At 39.2% G+C, this 20,584-nt stretch overlaps 1 protein-coding gene across 4 annotated transcripts in view; it reads right to left on the reverse strand.

Moving 5' to 3' along the window:
* Sick (sickie) overlaps positions 1–20,584 on the reverse strand; it is a 310,825-nt gene that overhangs the window by 96,878 nt on the left and 193,363 nt on the right. For all 4 annotated transcript variants that reach the window (XM_076305092.1, XM_076305094.1, XM_076305096.1 and 1 more), the window contains 2 exons: positions 19,453–19,726; positions 1,468–1,803 (listed from right to left, as the gene is read on the reverse strand). In XM_076305092.1, the coding sequence (XP_076161207.1) occupies positions 1,468–1,803; positions 19,453–19,726 (610 nt within the window). The remainder of the gene's footprint in view (positions 1–1,467; positions 1,804–19,452; positions 19,727–20,584) is intronic.

Consider the following 20,584-nt stretch of genomic DNA (forward strand, 5'->3'; position numbering starts at 1 on the left):
TACTCTCATATTACTTTCATAATTACTTCCGTATTACGATATTTAAATATGTATCTCACAAATGTACACGTACCTAGGTACGTGCCAGTACGCCGGTCGAAATAAAAAGAATAATAGAGCCACAGATTCTTATCGCAGCAGTGGGCGATTGGAATCTTCATTGTTAAATATCTCGTAAATTATTTTCCACCTACAATTACGACCAAGCATGAACTGTTACGTCCATGAGTCATTCTGTTTGGCTTGAAAAATGCAACTTAAAATACAGATATATTTTCCGAAGCTATCTTCCTATTTAATCCTTAACGTTATATTTAGTCATTTCGAGTTAACATTGTACCTAAAAAATATCAAAAAAAAAAAAAAAGGAATCTATAAAATACTACGACTAATTAAACAAAAGGAGACACATCGAAGCATATAAAAATTCTAAACTGGCTAGTCAAACTAAAAGTCATCTTTTAAAAATCAATATTGTCCAACATAATTTTAAAACAAAAGTTGTACAATTGTACAATTCTAAACTTGCTACTGGAGTTAAAATTGCCCTCTTTTAAAAATTAGTATCGTTCAACATATAATACTTTCGAGATAAAAAGAATTCTAAATTACCCAGTCGTACTCTAAGGATTTTGTCAATATATAATAATTTCTAGACAACAAAAAATTCCAAGCTGGCCAGCGTAGCTAAAATCGCCCCCTTTTGAAAATTAATATTGTCCAACGTACAACAGTTTCGAGATAAAAAAAGTTCTAGATTACCTAGTCAAACTCTAAGGATTTTGTCAACGTACAATAGTTTCAAGACAAATCAATTCTAAACTGTCCAGCGTAACTAGAATCGCCCCCCTTCAAAAATTAATATTGTCCAACGTATAATAATTTCTAGACAAAAAAAAATTCTAAGCTGGCCAGCGTAACTAGAATCGCCCCCTTTCGAAAATTAATATTGTCCAACGTATAATAATTTCTAGACAAAAAAAGTTCTAGGTTACCTAGTCGAACTCTAAGGATTTTGTCAACGTACAATAGTTTCAAGACAAATCAATTCTAAACTGGCCAGCGTAACTAAAATCGTCCCCTTTCGAAAATTAATATTGTCCAACGTATAATAATTTCTAGACAAAAAAAATTCTAAGCTGGTCAGCGTAGCTAAAATCGCCCCCTTTCGAAAATTAATATTGTCCAACGTACAACAGTTTCGAGATAAAAAAAGTTCTAGATTACCTAGTCGAACTCTAAGGATTTTGTCAACGTACAATAGTTTCAAGACAAATCAATTCTAAACTGTCCAGCGTAACTAGAATCGCCCTCTTTCGAAAATTAATATCGTCCAACGTATAACAGATTCGAGGCCCCAAAAAATTCTAAACCAACTAGCGGAGGTAAAAATCGGCCCCTGTCAAAAATCAATATTGTCTGGCATAGGGACGACTCGCGATGGGACACAACTATATAAATGTTTACCTGGGATCGCCTGGAGGGACTAGGACTCGGGGGTGCACCCTCCTTGTCTCTCTCGCGATCCCTCGCAGCACCGGCCTCGATGTACTTCTTCCATTGCTGGCTGTTCGAGCTGCTGTTCGCCGAGTTGTTCGAGGCTTGCTGTTGCTGCTGATGTTTGAACGCCGAGTTGTCCGTCTGTTGCGAGCTGTCCGATTTCTTCACATGGGGATGATGACCGCCGCCAGGATGTCTGGAGCTCACGACGCGGTACACCAGGTTGCTACCCTGTTGTGCACCTTGGGGGGTGGCCGAACTACCGCCACCCCCCACGATCACGCCGCCACCACCCGGCACCCTCTGTTTATGGAAATAATAAATTTCGTTTTTTTTTCTTTCTTTTTTTTTTTATCGCGTTGAAACACATCGCGACGGATTAAAGGAAACTACGTAACCTAGATCACGGCCCGCGATTACGCTCGACGATTATTTAAATTTAATGGTCTACCAGCAGCGTTTAAATAATAGACGAGAATTTACACGTAGCCACGCTCGCGCTATTTAATTCGATGGTACACGCCAGCATCGATTTATTTAACAGTTCGTTAACCCTTTGAGAACGATGTTCGAACGAACCAAACAACGTAATTGTATCGTTTCCGGGGACCCGTGGCGGGAAATTCTTTACAAAGGTTGCCACAAATTTGCAAAAATCGATTACCATAATACACACGGACGCGTGGATGTGTGTGTGTGTTTGTAACGATTCGTTGAATTGGAATGAAATTTATGCGCGGGGTGAAATCATTTTTGCATGCATATTCTTCGGTGTTTGTTCAACGTGCGTGGGTCCAATATGTTCGTGAAATATTAAAAGCGATTAAATAGGAGTAAAGAAATATTTGTTCCTTCGTATGTTCAAAGGCTAGTAATAATAGACCAATAATAATGGAAATGGGTCTACGATGTATTTGACACATATCTCTTCGTCGGTTGTTACTTTTTGTTCAACGAAATTATTAAAAGATCGATCGATGCAATTTTAGATAATTACATCGTGGTTGTAAGATCGAAGTCAACCAGTGAGTTGATAAATTTTTAATTTTTCTTTCGAAAGCCGATATTAGGAGTCAATCGAGAATAAATTATGTATTGCAAAAAGTATGCACGACCAGTGCGTTCGATGAATGGGAAAACTTGAATAAATTATCCATCGACTGACTCAGTCCCTCAGTTATGCATGATTGTTTGCAATGGAATTGTTACACATGGTGTGACATTTTTTCTCGAATATTCTTGTCAATGTTCCCTCTGCGAGCTTAATTGGATACCGATGTTGTTGCAATCGAACGCACGACCTAGGTCAAGGACTTCCGGTGAGGTTGATTACACCATTATCGATTCTCAAACACGAGGTTCGTAGAAGTCAGAACCCTGATAGCATGACTCAGAAAACAGACGCCGGGACAGCAGCTACTCGATGAAACATTCTCTGCGCTGGTTAAAGGAACCCTAGTTTTCAAACTAAGTTTTTCAACTTTTTATACCTAATGATTGAAATTTTTTTATCGTTTTCGATATACAATCAAGAACGTAATATCAAGTTTACACTTCCAAATGTTACAATCAAGCTCTACTATTATTTTGAAAAGCCTTCAATCTCAAGTATTATTTTCTAAACTCTACAATTATCAACGTGACACCAAGTTTGTAGTTTCTAACGTTCTAATAGTGTTTGCAAGTGAATCGAATCGTCTAAAATTATGTTCGTTAAACTCGATAATCGCGAGGTCACATTAGGCTATTATCCTCGTAATACGTTTAGTTACCAACATGTTTACACGAAAGAAACATAATTTCCTCCACGTGTACGTAATATCTTTCACTTAGGAATTTTCCCAAAGAAAATACTTCTCCAATTTTAAATTCCAAATTACGTATTTCCGAAAACAGTCTCTCTAAAAAAAAAAAGAAAAAGAAAAGCATCGAAAGCGTTATCGATTCGAAAGACTGTCGTTGAACTATCGAATAACATTGAGCAAAATTTCTCCTCTTTTTCATCCAGATGAATGAAAGTGGAGCAACGTCTGCTCGTTCGAAGATAAATACGGGGATTTAGGAAATTGGAAAGGTGTAATATGAAATACGTTGAATTTAATGAATCGGAGAGACGTTAAAATATCGAACAACATCGAGTAACGTTTCTCTCATTCTTATTTTTCATCGAGATAAACGAAAACTGAACAACGTCTCCACGTTCGAAGATAAACACAGACGGTTTGGCAAATTGGCAAGGAGGAATTTGAAACACGGCGCTTCGATCGGGCAAAAATTCACCTCGACACTACTTACTAGCGTACGTTTTCCTTCCAATTATTTTAAACAACGCGACGAATCGACAGAACGGAACCCGCACGTTCTTCCTTGTTCTCTTTCTGAATTTCTGCGATCCTGCGGCCCTATTTACCACGTACGAAGTGACTCACGGGGTAGGAGGGAGGGGTTTAGAAACGCTCTTTCAGGTTTTTACTGTCTGGATCGTAAACGTACGGTGAAAAGGCCATAAGCAGGACAAAAGATCCCCGTGGGTTAAGTACGACTTTTTCTCTCGTTGCTCTTTAAAGGCGTGTTCATACCGATCGGCGCGGGACCAGCGTAATACCCCGCGATGCGTCAACAGCGGAGAAACGATCGAGAAACAATAAACATTCGGCGACTCCTTTTGCTTTGAACGACACCACTACCGCGAAAATTTAAATAAACGTGCCCCCCCTGCCCCTGCCCCCTCTACCGGGTACGGAGCACGGTGTCGGTCGTACCTTTTATTCTTTCTTTCCCTCCCGGTTTATTATCCGAAATACAGGCCTGGAAACGTCGCTTTTTTTAACGGAATAAATATTATCGTTGCGACGCGGCTAGGGTGCGCCGGAAGAAACTCTACACGGAGACGAATGTTAAAGGAAAAAAAGAGAAAGAAAAAAATATAAAACGGGAGTCAGGCGCGTTGAAACCGTGTTTCGAACGATGCAAACATTTTTGTGTCGAAGAATGTCTATTGTTCGTTGCGTTTAAAAGTGAGAATAAATGTAACCTAAATTTCAGTATCTTTTTTTTTTTTTTTGAGGACGATGTTGGATATTTTTAAACATTGTTTCTCGTCTACAATATCAAAAGATAGAGATTTTACTTTTAGTAGAAAAATGACTACTGTTTATTATTCGCTGCGTTTAAAAGTGAACATAAATATAACGTAAATTTCGCAGATTATCGACAGTATTTTTTTTTAACGATATTGGACGTTTTTAAGCATTGTTTATCGTCTACAATATAAAAAGATAGACATTTTACATTTCGTAGAAAAATGATTATTGTTTATTATTCGTTGCGTTTAAAAGTGAACATAAATATAAAGTAAATTTCGCAGTTTATCGACAATATTTTTGTTTTTAACGATATTGGACGTTTTTAAGCATTGTTTCTCGTCTACAATATAAAAAGATACTTATGTATTTTACTTTGTTTACAAAAATGATTATTCTACTGACACACCAAGGGCTTGAAATTTCTAAAGTCGAACGTTTGAAGAACTGCAATATTTAAACTATCCTTGTTACTTTCTACACTACTTATAATTCGTACGTTAAAAATACTTTCTAAGTAACCATTGCAATTCTACGAAAGGTATTACGTATACAATCTACTCTAAGTAGATACTTAGGACACTTTGTAAAAAATCTACTTTTTAACTAAGAACGAAGTTCGAGTCACGTTGAAATAAAACTATCGTTAAAATCAATCTCACAAGTCAACAAAGAAACATACCTCACCCAAAACTCAGTAACTTCCAATGCAAAACGAAATGCGTTACGTAGAAACTCATTGAAAAATGCATAATCTTTAAAAAAAAAACGACTCGTTAAACTCGTCAATGAAACTCGTTAAAAAACGACCAATCTTGAAACTAACTCACCATTTTTTACTCGGAGCGAAGCAATCCGTAATTCCAAAGTCTGGAATGTTGTTCCCGGTTGTTCGATAAGGCAGGTTCAACGAAACCGACACCACGTATCACGCACACGCGTGAATATATAACATTGTTTTCGATTATAGCAATTATTATAGCACGGCTCCGCCGTTGTTGCTCTACGAATCGCTCGAAACTTGTTATTACGGCCGGTTTCCACGAATCACTTACTTCGACACCAGCCCCGAATCCACCGGAATTATTATCGTTGATTACACTTCTTCCGTTTCACCCGATTAATCATTCGTACATTTTCCAAACGTTCACCGGAGCGTTGCGTGTAAACCGACAATAATTTAATTGGCGCTCTGGAAGTGCCCTCGACTGTCGAGGCTGCGAAAGTTCACTGGTACACGTACACGTGTCTTTGGCTTTTCGAAGATCGATAACAGCGAAATACCTGTGTGAACACCGAATGCGTCATTGCACGGGATAATTAAGGGATAGCCCTCCGAGCAGAACCACCCCTGTTACCCTTCGTGTCTAGTGCAATTTAACCAGGGGTGTCTATTTGTTTCAGACACTCCTTCGTTCGAACGATTCTCGATGCTCGATTCCCTCCGAGCGATTTTTCTTTTCGTTGTTCCGACTCTTTTTTTCGTCGGACCACAATCGTAAATCTACCGTACCTATTCTCTTCATTTTCGTGTGTGCGAAAATATTATAAATATTTACGAAGAAAATATTATATTTACGAAGAAAATATTATATTTACGAAGAAAATATTATATTTACGAAGAAAATATTATATTTACGAAGAAAATATTATATTACGATATTCACGAAGAATCGAACGAAAACTTACCGCACTGCGCGTTTTAGTTTATTTTCGATCGATAGAAACGATTGTTACTTTCGAGAAATGAAACGGACACGAGTACTCGAAATAATTAAACTTTGGGGAACAGTGATCGATTCTGTGCAATAAGAAACCGGGATAATTTTGTTTCTATTCTTTGTTTTCTATTCGTTTATTTTCCTAAAAATAGGGAACGTTTTATTCGAACGAAAGACGATTGGGTAAATCGTAAAAATAAAAAAGTATTATTTTCGATCGATAGAAACGATTGTTACTTTCGAGAAATGAAATGGCTAGGTACGAGTACTCGAAATAATTAAACTTTGTGAAACAGTGATCGATTCTGTGCAATAAGAAACCGGGACAATTTTCATTCCATCCTTTGTTTTCATTTCGATGGAATATTTAACTCTGGGTTCAAAAATTCTAATTTCGATTCGAAGAAAATTTATAATTGCTCGCCCTAACTTCCCAGTGAAATCCTCAGAGTACGATGTAATTTTCTCTGCAACGCGAACAATAATTAACGAGCGTATCGTTAAAAGACAAACTCGGAACGTTCGTTTACTCGTCGACGAAATACTTGATTTGAAATTCCAATATTCGTTTCGAACAATTATTTATCTTTCGCTCCCTGCGCGAAACATTCATTCGCGAAGTTCCCACCCCCAAAAACAGACTGCTTCGAATTTATCCCAAATCGCGAGAAAAAAAAGTAAAAAAAAAAAAAAAAAAAAGAAAAAGAAAAAGAAAACTTAGCTTCACGAAGCCTCGCGCGGAACTCGTAAATTCAAGGAAAACGTAAAACCGTGCAAATTGAACTTTAGGGACTGTCTCACCCTCCTGGAGCGGCGTATAGAAAAGATAACAAGGTGCGAAACCGATCTGCAGACACCGTAGATACTCGTTGCGTCGGATCGCGTTTATCTACCCTAAGGAAGTATCGCGGGAATTGCTTTCCATCGGATTAGACGGTTCTCGGCGAGAGGGAGGGTTCTTTGCGCGTCTGTTCTCCGCCACTTCCTTTTTCTTTTTTTTTTTCCCCAAAGAGTGTATCGCGGTCAACGGAAACGTTCACGTGGAACACGCGCGCGGTGAAAACGCGGCTCTTTAGCCCGTAGGAAATTGAGGGAAGAGTTTCCATCAACGACACCCACCACCGTCGCGGTTCCTTCTGTCCTCGGTGTCATTCTCCGCCACCATCGACGAGACGCTCGCGTTTTCACCAGGCGGACGAACGTTAACTGGCCGACTGCGAGGGTCGACGATCCATTGCTCACCGGCCCTCCCCACTTTATGCGACGATACTGCTTACTAACGCTTGGATACCGAATACTCCACCGGTTGTACAGCCACTCGCAAAAAATATCATCGACTAAACATTAACACGGGTCACCGATTGCACGGATTTGCCCTGTACAGTGCCACGCAAAATTGTAGACCCCGCTTGCTTTCCTCTCGGTTAGGTGTACCGAGTACTCTCACTCTTTGTCGGTCTACGGGGATTCGTCGAGCTCTGATTCACTTTACGGTAAGTTTCTGATTCGTTCGGGGGAGATTCACCGGCGAGGTGTTTCCCGGTAAAAGGTCATTTTGTGTTGTATTTTTTGACTCGATTAGTTTCTCCTTCGTTTCTTGGGGTCTTTTGATCGGTGTTTATTAATACGGTGTCGTTTTATAGTAGATTTTTTATTCCATTGGTTCTTGATTCGTTTGTTGGGTTCTTTAGGTCAGTTTCTACTAGTTCTGTATCATTTTGGATGAAATTTTTTATTCGATTACGGTTTGGATCGTTTGTTGGATTCTCTGGATCGGTGTTTATTAATACGGTGTCGTTTTATAGTAAATTTTTTATTTTATTGGTTCTTGATTCGTTTGTTGGGTTCTTTAGGTCAGTTTCTGCTAGTTCTGTATCATTTTGGATGACATTTTTTATTCGATTACGGTTTGGATCGTTTGTTGAATTCTCTGGATCGGTGTTTATTAATACGGTGTCGTTTTATAGTGGATTTTTTATTCTATTGGTTCTTGATTCGTTTGTTCGATTCTCCAGGTCAGTTTCTACTAGTTCTGTAACATTTTGAGTGAAATTTTTTATTCGATTACGGTTTGGATCGTTTGTTAGATTCTTTGGATCGGTGCTTTTTAATACTACATCATTTTATACTCAACTTCTGATTTCATTAGTTTTTAGATCGTTTATTTGATTCTCTGGATCGGTGTTTACTAACACAGTATCATTTTATACTCAATTTTTGATTCTATTAGTTCTTGATTCATTTATTAGATTCTCTAAATCCGTTTCTCCTAGTTCTATATAATATTGGATGAAATTTTTGATTAGATTACGGTTTGGTTCATTCGTTAAATTTTCCAGATCAGTGTCATTCAATGTCTCTTCGGATCAACGACGCACTTCAAATTCAATAAGATTTCTGCGTCTTCGAATAATGTTTAAAACTCGATTACAACACACTTTCGTATGTGCTTCTATTTATTACAAAATAAATAATCGTATAATTATTACAAAATAAATATCGTAATATAATGTAATCAAGAATAGTCAAAACGAAATTATTTTACTCACAGCTCTAATAGAGCTGTAACAATTCAAAGAAATATATCTCGATTGTAAAATATTTTTCTCCCTTATAGGAACAATATATTCACAAATATCGTATCAATTTTTCACCTTTTATACAACTCGTATACATAGTTGCTCCGAATTCAGCGAACGAATTAATATATTAGAGATACGCTTACGAGCCGGGATTCTTACAAAAATTTTTGGGGGCGCCATTGTGCGGTGCAAAAGGAACTTGCTCCCTTATGCCATTCGTGTTATCTCGGTAGCATAATAGAAAGTTTGCTCGGCAACTATAAAATAAACGATCAAAGCGTTGAGAAGGAAATTTCACTCTCGTTGTGCGTGAATTTTTAATTAGATAAACGATTAAAAATTCGTTTTATTCTACAATACCGGCCCCTGATTAACGCATTTGTATTCACCGTATAATAAACGTGATTCACAATCCGAGAGAGAAGAAAGAAGGGAACGCTGTTCTGCAAACGATAAAGCGCTATACGAGAGTCCCAACCCCCTTCGCTATTCACCCTTCTCATTTTATCTGGTCGAAGGATGGTTGGATTCGAAAAGTAATGTTACTTGAAAACTGATTACTTTTCAGGTCGACCAGGGATTCTCAATTCCTGGCAGTTGAATCGAGGATTATCCTAGACGGATTATCGGCTAAGGGCCGAAGTAATTTTCCAGAAGAAGATAGGTCGAAGCAAAGAATTTTCCTTTAATTTCATTTTACCGGTCGTTGAAAATCACCGGGAAATAATAGTCGAAGATGGAGACGAAGGAAATGTGATAATTGTGGCTGACTTATTGAAACTGTAACGATCCACAGAATATAAAATTAGTAATTAAAATTTCATTATTTTCGGATGAAAATTACGATCAGTAGATACTAACAGGGACGGTAATTCTGTACGAATGTATTAATAATAAGCATGTATAATGTATTGTATGAATTATTTCGTTATTAAAATATTTCTGATTAAAATCTGCGAGGAAGCTATATATATATTTCGTATATATTTTAGTTTCAAATATTAACTTATAATTAATGCTAATTCGTATCGGCTAATGGTATTAATTATTTTTCCATTTTTTTTTAGTTATCAATTTTTGAAACGTAGATTATTTACACACTATAAAAGCAAGTATTTTCAAATCATTGAGAATCACTAATTATCAAATGATAAATCGTGTCATTGATTATGTATATCGTGTACCATTTTGTATTCGTTCGATATACGTATGTTTATACGTAGTCGAAAAAAATGTGTAAAATGTTTCTATTGAAGCTAACAGATTTTGTTCGACAGAATTTCGAAAGACTTTACGGAACAATCTTTAACGCAATTATTAGTATGTCTAGATTTTATCAATTGAAAAAAGCAATAATCTGTTTCATTTGAGGGCGTAACATTTTTTTTTTTCGTTTTCATGAAAATTACTGCTCGTTAGCGACGATTACTGTTCAAGTAATGAGCAGAAATTATTTGTTCGTGGACTGATTACTGTGCAAATGTCTCGAAAGAAGTAAACGAGATACCTCCTGAATAGGTATGCATAGAAATACGGAGTAATTGCGAAAAAGAAAAATACATGCCATTTTCTCCCCATTTAATTGGATAAAGGAGCAACGTGAAAGAGGTAAACGAAATAAGGTAGAAAAAAAGCTACGCAGAAATCACGAAATTTAAAACGCAGTGGAGTTTCATTACAGTTTTCAACAAGCAAAATTCACAAGGGGGAAATATCACTCCAACATTTATATTATGAACAATTTTTGTTCGTTAATTTAAAAATAGACGTAAAAAAAAAAAAAAATGGCTTCACAAATGACAAAGATTCTATGTCAATATTTACCCATTATATTCTATTTTTACCTTTTTTCTTTTGCTTTCTACATATGTATAACGCTGTAGAAATTTTGTTCAGTCTTCAATGTACTATTATTTATCGAAAAATCCACTTGTTGAAATTTGAAAACGTTATGTTATTAAAATATTAAACTTGCAGTGTTACGAGCACGATAAAAATATGTTTCGTTACACTTGACTTGAAAGTTGTATGCTAAAAAAAAAGTAAAACGTGTATAATTTGCATAAAAATAAAAGTCTGGGCGAATAAAGCTGCTACAATACACTAGCTTCTAATTTTCTTTCAATTCATCAACCGAAGCAGGTGTGACTGGTTCCAGAGTGATTTGAGGCATTCATAGAAACACCCCACGATTTCTAGCTTTTATCACGCAACGAAACGTTGGGTTCGTATGGTTTGTAATAATACTTTGCAACACGCATAGCACTTAATTCACGTGTCGCGCCACGAATATTCGAAAATTTCTATGAAATTCCCGTTTACCGTAGCAGAAGCGTTGTACGTAACTCTTCTAATTACAAGGACAACGGTGTAAACACTGAAAGCCAAGACACCCAACGTGAGCTCATAATCACCTAGCGAGCGTGTGTTATCAATGAAAAGCAGAGACAACGTGAAAGTGGCCCGAAGCAAGGACCTCCCTCCCCTTTGGTAAACGTGGCTACATTTCGTTCACGGTAAAGGTTCGTTTTCACGTGACACAAGCTCACGGCTCAATGCCGTGACGTAAATTAGGGCTTTGAGACGACACAGAATTAATTGTGCGCAACTCTGCGATTAAACGGGCATTGTCGTAACATTTGTCGGTGATAATAAAACGACATCAACCTGCGTGATGTTAACGGGTTTTCTTAACGCTTTGAAAGGAATTATTTATAGCAAAGCCAGAAACGTTTTAACAAAGGAGTTAATGCAACTTAGAAATTGTTATATTTCTCGCTGTATTTTCACGAAAGTATTGTAAACGGATCGGTGAGATTCTCCCGATGAAAATGAGTCCAAACACGACCATATTCGGACAACTTTTTCTTTTACCTCGTACGAAGCATTTTTGAAAAATTGTTCATAACACGAAATTAAAAATAATCCGAATATGGCCGTGTTTGTACTCGTTTTTATCGCGAAAAACTCACCGATTCATTTCTGACACTCTCGCGGAGATCGAGAATAAAAATACTATATTTCATTTGCATTAATAGTTGTCGCGACAATATTTGTCGATTATTTTCAAGCTTCCTCAGCTGGTTTTTCAATCGACAACTGACGGTCGTTCGAGCTGATGAACGTAAATAATGATCAGTGGGGGACGATTCGATACGTTTTATCGAGGGAGAAACGCGACGTTTTAACGAAACGTCATTCTACACAGAAAATAATAGAATAAATAAACTGGAATAGACCGAAACACCACGACAACACGTCACGTGAGAACGGACCTTAACTATTGTCCGCGCGGAACGTTCTATCGAGGGAGAAACGCGACGTTTTAACGAAACGTCATTCTACACAGAAAATAATAGAATAAATAAACTGGAATAGACCGAAACACCACGACAACACGTCACGTGAGAACGGACCTTAACTATTGTCCGCACAGGACGTTCTATCGAGGGAGAAACGCGACGTTTTAACGAAACGTCATTCTACACAGAAAATAATAGAATAAATAGACTGGAATAGATTGGAACGCCACGACAACGCGACGTTTGAGGTTTCACGATGACGAATGTCGATGACATTCAATGTCACGGCGTTAAAAGTTCCAAGTTCGCGTCACGTGAGAACGGACCTTAAATGTTGCCCGCGTGGAACGGAGACGGTCAAAGGGCGCAACGAGACGGGAGAAAGAGAACGGTTATTATTTCACCCGGCAGATATCGATTCCATTCGACGACCTGCCGTGACCCGCCTGCATAACTCACGGCGACGCGTACACTAATCCTTCCTCTCTTTCTTCCCAATCCGTGCAAAACGCGCGCGTCCGTCTTCGTTCCTCGCGACGATGCCGCCCGGGACTCTTCGGCGCGTCTCGCCGCCGCGCCGGTTCCACTGGGAGCGTTGTTTACGCCCTCCGGAAAATTTGACAAATCCTTCGTCTCGGGAGATCGAGCGGGAATGTCGTGGAAAAAGCGAAGAAACGTTGATGATGCGGAAGGAAAAGGGTAAAATATGGACGAGCGCGTCAAGGGGAGATTGGGAATTGATACCGATCCTCGAAGCCCTTTTCAATACCGGCTACCGGGTGGTCGAAAATTACAATTTTCAAGATCGATACACTTTTGCGCAAACAATGGAGAACAAGCTCTGGGGGAAATGAAACTGGATGGATGAACATAATCTCGCTTCGTATTTGACGAATTCTGATATTCTTTATTCTTCGATGCTGGGGAGAATTTTTAAATTGGAGTGCGGTAACATTTATCTGGTATTGAAATAAGGAAATAGGTTTGGAGTAATATTTAAATGTTTTCGATCTAAGATTGGGCACATTGGATAACGAAGAAGTTAGATACGAAAGTGTATGTACGAAGAATAATGTACGGTATGTATCGAAAATGAAATGGAAAAAAATGCGAGAAGAAATGTTTATTTAGTATTTAGTTCGACCATCAAATGTATGTAATGCGAGGCTCGCTCACCGATGCTCTGTCTCTCTCGCTCTCGATATTCTATTCGATTCTCGGGCACGGAGAAAACTACGTAACACGGTTCTTAATCGTCGACGAGCATAAATTGATCATTACTCGTATTCACGATTGTACGTAGTTAAAAAGAGCAACGAAGTCAAAAAATAAAGCTTCTTTCGAGTTTGCGGTACGTACACAGCAAATACGTACGTAGACTGAGAAGCCTATGCTATTAAGGGCAATCGATGTTGAGCACAGAATCGGTACTGACATTGATGTTAATACTGACGACGGTTTTTTCCTGTCAACCACAGTTTCTATTGTATCGTTCTTCCAATTGTTCCCTACAGATTCAATTTGACCTAATTCACTTCATTCTTCCTGCTTCGATTGAACGAGAAACGATTAAAATTACTCTCCACAGAAATTCCAAGATCCCTTTCGAATTACAACGTTCCTTCGTGTAAAGAACGATTAGCAGATTCGAGAGACAAAAACTACGCTCGAAGCAATGTATCAAATTCGGTTACGTTTCGAAAATCAAACGTACGAGAAAAAAAAGAAATTTCGTTTCTATCGAGTAACAGACGTGCGTAAATAAAAAAAAAAAGAAAAAAACAATCCGTCCAAGTCATCAGCGAGAACTTGGCGAAACTTTTACTTACTCCGAAGAAGGTACATGCCCGAGTTCGCTTCGAAAGTTTCGAACGCGACAAGAAACACGTTTCTCTCTGTCACTTCCTGGTATCGCTAACCGTTGGTCCGCCGGAAGTGCCGTCTTTTCGTAAATACGGCAGAAGAAACCGAGACTCCTCCTCGTCCCCGAGGAGTATTGTCTTCGCCGGTCGAAGCATTTGACGGATCCTCCGGGTTTCGAGGCGGCCGGCCACAGAGACGATTCGACGAGTATCAGGAATATCGACGAGTCCCTCTCCAGGACCGTGGGTAAAGATTCCACGGGGAGGGAAAGAAAATAAAGAGGATAGGAGAGAAACTCGAGGAGAAAAGCTCGGAGAAACGACGACCGCGAATCGAACGACGACGACAAGGACGGAGTCTGGGGCTTGTTGTTTCTTTTTCCTTCTCCTTTTGTTCCTCCATCGGAGAGAGCAACTTGGAAAGTTGGTCCACGATATCTCAGGTGTTCTCTAAGCCTCTCCTGAGCCATTCATCGGGTGGGTGGTGTAGAATGCAAGCATCTATCGAACTCTCTCTCTCTCTCTCTCTCTCTCTCTCTCTCTCTCTCTCTCTCTCTCTTCACATCTCTCTCTCGTTTCTCTCTCTCACATCTCTCTCTGTCGCATGATGCGCCGAAGCAACAGAGAAAAAGGGAGGATAGCGGTGAATGGGGCTATTAGGGAAAAGGGGGTCAAACGCGTACGATGCAACATGCAGCGCCATTGCGGTGCAACGTACCACCCGTATATTAAAGGGGAATAAAAGGGGAGAAAATGAACGAGCGAAGTGCACGATGGAACGGGCCGGAATTGGAACGGTTAAAGAAGCTCGGAGATTCGAGGACCGATCGATCGGTGAACGAAATTTAGAAACGGAGAACACTTGGGGGATGAAGTTCGTTCCGGTTCGAAAGGGGATCACTCGGAAGATTGGCCCCCTTGCGATCAAAGAAACTTTGATTCGCTCGGGGCACCGATTGGCGGTGTGCAAGTGCATACATCTCCGATGCGTGCATCTCGGTTTAACTCTTTTGGGGCATAGTGGGTGAACGTATCTTCGAACTTTTTAATACCGTGGTATGGACGGTGAGATATATTTTTCAACCTAGCGTGAAAAATTGAAATAAATTCCACGGTGAGATTGTTGATATTCTATCTCGTAACCAAATATTTAATTGATCTGTATTTTAGTTTTATATTGACGCATTCCTCGGGTCTTTTTCGACCCGGTTAGAAAAATTTGAAAGGAAATTCAGACTGAAAGTCACATCGTGGATGTTTAATTGTAGAAATTAAAAATCGAAAAAGAATATCAAGTTCATTCTGATCGAATAATTTAGAGGTTACGTATAACTGTAAAATTAGATTATTAAAGGTTTTGTAATAGATTATTCTCTCGGTCGAATTGGAGGATATTTGAAGGTTTCGATTAAAAATAAGTGCCCGGAGGTATCTAGAACCGGGTATTTCCAAATTACTATCAGTGACATACACTATGATCAAAGAGTGTGCCGTAATGGAGCGAGGTACCTCTAAAAGCATCCGGTGACTATAGTTGGAAATTATGTTCAATCTTCTTCGTATACGACAACACAGTTACCGAATACGAAGTAAATTCTAGTTCAGATTAGAATCGTTATTTCGATAATAATAATTGGATTACAATTACGTCTTTTGATAAAAAAAATTTGAAAGGAAATTTAGACTAAAAGTCACATCGCGATTGTAGGAATTAAAAACGAAAAAGAATATCAAATTCATTTTGATCGAATAATTTAGATATTACTTATAACTGTTAGTGAAATACCTGTAAAATTAATTTACTATACTTCATAGAAAATCAATCTTTCAAAATAGATTCTACAATCTTTACTACAGAACTTTGACCATTTATACCGACCAAGTTCTATATCGTCGACTTTTGAAAGCTTTACAATAAAACTAGTCGAACAGTAGCAAAAATTTGATCACGATCACTCGCAATTTTAATAATTTTTTTTTCGCCAAAATTCAAAATAACTGAAAAATTGCACACGTTTGCGAAATAATCGGTATCCCTCGAGAGATCATCTTTCGGATAACCATCGGTTAAGGGTGGAAACGAGACTCCAGTCTGATCGATCTCGACGGACACGTGGTCGTGTTTCATTCTTCACCGAATTTGAAATCGACCAACTGCCACCGGGTCTTTAATTCGATTCCCGATGACTCGCGCACGAAACATTTAAAATACACCACCCAGTATATGGCAGCTGCGCGGTGCAACAGCTGACGCACACGTACGAAAGAGGCACTTTGTAATTTCATTGTTTGTGCTCCAACTCACGTACGAGTATGCGCGTCGTCGATGTACGTTTCAGTGAGAGCGCACACGGTTATTGAATAATTACGCGGGCGCACGTAATGCGCCTTGAATAATTATTACATGCCGGGTGATCCTCCCGGTGATCCCATCGTCGGGTCGTTCGGATGCGACCGACTATTCCGCAATTATCGTGATTCGGATTCAAGAAACCGTGGTGAGTCCAGTGATCATCGATCCCCCTCTAACTCTCTCTAACGCACACACATACATCCGCTCGTTAATTCATTCGGTTTTCCTCTCAATCGCGTACACTTACTCACTTTTCTTTTCACTCGCCCACTTGCCGATGAGTAGAAGAAAAACGAGTCAGAACGAGTGAATATACGAGAGTGAGAAGAAAAGTGTTTCTTCTCATTCTCACGAACTCATTTACTCACTTGAGTGAGCATTCTTCTTCTCGCTCTTGCAAACTCATTCACTCACCTGAGTAAACATTCTTCCTTCTTCTCGCTCTCATACACTCATTTACTCACTTGAACAAACACTTCTCTTCTTACTCTCACAAACTCGTTTACTCACTTGAATAAACGTTTTACTTTTCGTTCTCGTACACTCATTTACTCACTTCGGTAAACACTTTTCTTCTCGCTCTTACAAACTCATTTACTCACTTGAGTAAACATTCTTCTTTTCGCTCTTACAAACTCCTTTACTCACTTGAGTAAACACTTTTCTTCTTACTCTCGCAAACACGTTTACTCACTTGTGAATAAACACTTTTCTTCTCGCTCTCATACACTCGTTTACTCACTTGAGTAAACACTTTTCTTCTTACTCTCACAAACTCGTTTACTCACTTGAGTAAACACTTTTCTTCTTACTCTCGCAAACTCATTTACTCACATGAATAAACACTTTTCTTCTCACTCTCATACAGTCATTTACTCACATGAGTAAACACTTTTCTTCTTACTCTCGCAAACTCGTTTACTCACTTGAATAAACACTTTTCTTCTTACTCTTGCAAACTCGTTTACTCACTTGTGAATAAACACTTTTCTTCTCGCTCTCATACACTCGTTTACTCACTTGAGTAAACACTTTTCTCCTCGCTCTCGTACACTCACTCACCCCAACTCGCTCAGTTTTCCTCTCACTCTTACACGCTCGCTTATTTTCCCTCTTACTCTCGCACATTCACTCACTGTTTTTCGCTCACGCACTTGCTCACTTTTCTTCTCACTCCGTGCACTCGCGCACTCACTCCAACTCCCTTTATTTTCCCTCTCGCTCCCGTACACTCGTTTATTTCTCCTCTCGCTCTCGCACACTCGCTCGCTAACTTTTCCTCTCGCTATAACCCGCTCATTTTTCCTCTCCGTACTTCCACTCCTCTGTTTGCGCGCGCGTGTGTAATTCGTATTGTTTTACCTCGTTACCGTTTGTTTCGAGCGAATCCATTCGCCGCAACTCCGATTTAAGCTTAATTAATTTACCCCGATGTTTATCACGCAATTCGATGTCAACTGACGTTCGATGAAACCTAATTGATAGACCGACCGAACTGGTGCGTCGCCGTTTATTGTCAACGATAATGAACGAGCGACGGATTTCTTTGATTAAGAACGACGGAGTGCGCGCATAATTGCCGAAGAGCCTCGCGTTTGTTCGAATGCTTTTCGCTTCCACCGCGAGAATCAATGATTCTGTCCAATGAACCGCAACGTTTAGGCTGCCCTCGAGATCCCAATTTGCATATTGCCAGCGCGTTACGATCATTTTACAATATCGACGAGCAGGGTGTCTCGTGCGATTAATTCGTTTCCGAGCTCTCGAATCGAATCGTATAAACACGATGTATCGTAGGCAGAAAGAAAGATTGTTTCTAAATGGAAAAAAAATGTGTCACAAATAGAGGTGACGTGAACAACGTCGATTAATTTTTCCTCGTTTCTAGACTTTACAACGGCTGACCTAAACGATGGATAATCACGATTGTTTTTAAGGATCGATTTTTCGTTCTCCCTACGATACAATTTAAGATTGAAAGACGAATAAAAATTAATCTCTGGGTATTTCTTGACGATGAAAAGAGTCGATGAAAAGAAAATTTTAAGAAACGATCTTTCTTTCCTTCTACCGTAGAATCTGAGTTTCGAAATTGAACGAAAGTTAAACAAATCGGCGCGTATTTCTTTAAGATACGAAAAATCGAAGAAAACTTCCACGACTTATCTGTCTTTTCTCTTACCGTAGAATCTGAGTTTCAAAATTTAATAAAAGTTAAACAGATCCGTGTATACCTCTTTACGATAAGAAGAACCGAAGAGATGGAAACTTCGAGGATTGATTTTTCTGTTTCCCGTGGAATACATTTGGTATACGAATCCAACTTTCGAAAGTTAATCGAAGTTAAACGGACTCGTATGTATTCCTTCGCGAAAATAGAAATCATAAAAGAGAAAGCCTTATCTGACATCTAACTACGTAAACACGTAAGAAATATGTACAAAGATACATAAATGGTGGCACAAGTATCCACGAACATTGGTAATGTCCAAACCGACTAACTTTTCTTTCATAACGATTCTAAAGTTCCTGAACATTTGAAATTTCTGAACCGGTGACATTGATATTTATAGCTCGTAAATTTTTTAAAGACAAAGCTCGGGTAGTATCGCGTACCGAAATACCGAATTATCAAAGTACCAAAGTACCAAAATACGAAAGTACTAAAATACCAAAGTAGCAAATTGCTAAAGTGCTAAACTACTAAAATACCAAAATAACGATTTACCAAAATACCAAATTACCGAAATACTGAAACACCGAAATACCGAATTATCAAAAAACATCGAAACACCGAATTACCGAAATACAGAAATATCGAATTACCAAAACATCGAGACACCGAAACACCGAAACGTCGAAATACCAAAATACCGAAAGCTGTACCCGTGATTTCGAGACGGAAAGAATCAAGTGCGCGAGACGCGAGTACGTTTGTTCCGAAAGCTGTGCAACGGCCCCGAGTAACCGCGCACCGTCGGTTGTACGCGGAGTTCGTTTAAACTATGAATACCAACGACGAAATATCGATTTAGGTAAGTTCGCTGACCTTGTGATGAGAGGAATGGCCCGTGTGATTGGCGGAGGTGTGATTTCCGGCGGGAAGAGATGCCAGGTCCTCGATGGTTAACTCCGCTAAGGCGTCGTTGCCACCGCTGCAACCGCCTAGCAAGCCACCTGCAATGACGCCGCCGCTACCTGGACTGCCCCCGATGCAACCTCCATCCGACCTTACAACGTTCGCGGAGGGTCTCTTCTGCACCCTCCTCGAGGTCACCAGTTCCTTCACCCCTGACAACTCTCGCCTCGAACCACCCACGTATCTAAAAAAAAGCACGTGCGATTCTCGTTAGTGTTTACCTACGGCGCGAGGGTGCCGCGGAGAATATGCGATTAAAAGTTATCGCGGAGAATATGCAACGCCGTTTCTTGGCTCGTCGTGATTCGTTATCGATGACGTTTTAACGGACATTGACTGTAACGTGTGACTGGATTCTCGTGAGAGAGAGAGAGAGAGAGAGAGAGAGAGAGAGAGAGAGAGAGAGAGAGAGAGAGAGATTTTAACGAGCACACTCGCGAGTAAGAGGATTATTCAGGATACCCGAAAGAAGACGATTGAACTTATTGATTTTTGCGAATCATTCTGCAACGATATCGTATCGAAATAAATTTCAGGACACGAGACAATTTTTATGAGTTTACAACGAACTCACAAGGGGTACTTTGTCACATTTCGATCGCCCGTTTTTTTGGAACCATTTTTAGAATCCTTTAAGGGACAAATTAAGAGAACAAAGGACCCAGAACGACTGTACAAATTGAAGTAAAATAATAATGTCAGAAAGGATAGAAATTCATCTGTTCGCATTGTTTCGGATACGGCTTTTGTATTTTCTTCGATATTATTGTTACTTTGTGCTCGGATCCAATTTAACGCGGTCGATATCGTCCACGGACGACCATAAACATTTTAACAGAATTGCACCCGAGCCTTTAAAGGCTCGAACATGTTCCACAATGAATTACAGCATTTCCTACAGTATACTATAAATTACTTTAGCCAAGACGCGTTGAAGCCATATAATTACGTGGCATGCGGGTAACAATATTGTATTCATTTCCCTTACAAAACGTATCTCAACGAAACGTTCATTTCCTTCCACAATATCGTATTTTACGAC

The sequence above is a fragment of the Ptiloglossa arizonensis genome, chromosome 2, assembly GCF_051014685.1.
Source record: "Ptiloglossa arizonensis isolate GNS036 chromosome 2, iyPtiAriz1_principal, whole genome shotgun sequence".
NCBI classification, from domain to species: domain Eukaryota; kingdom Metazoa; phylum Arthropoda; class Insecta; order Hymenoptera; family Colletidae; genus Ptiloglossa; species Ptiloglossa arizonensis.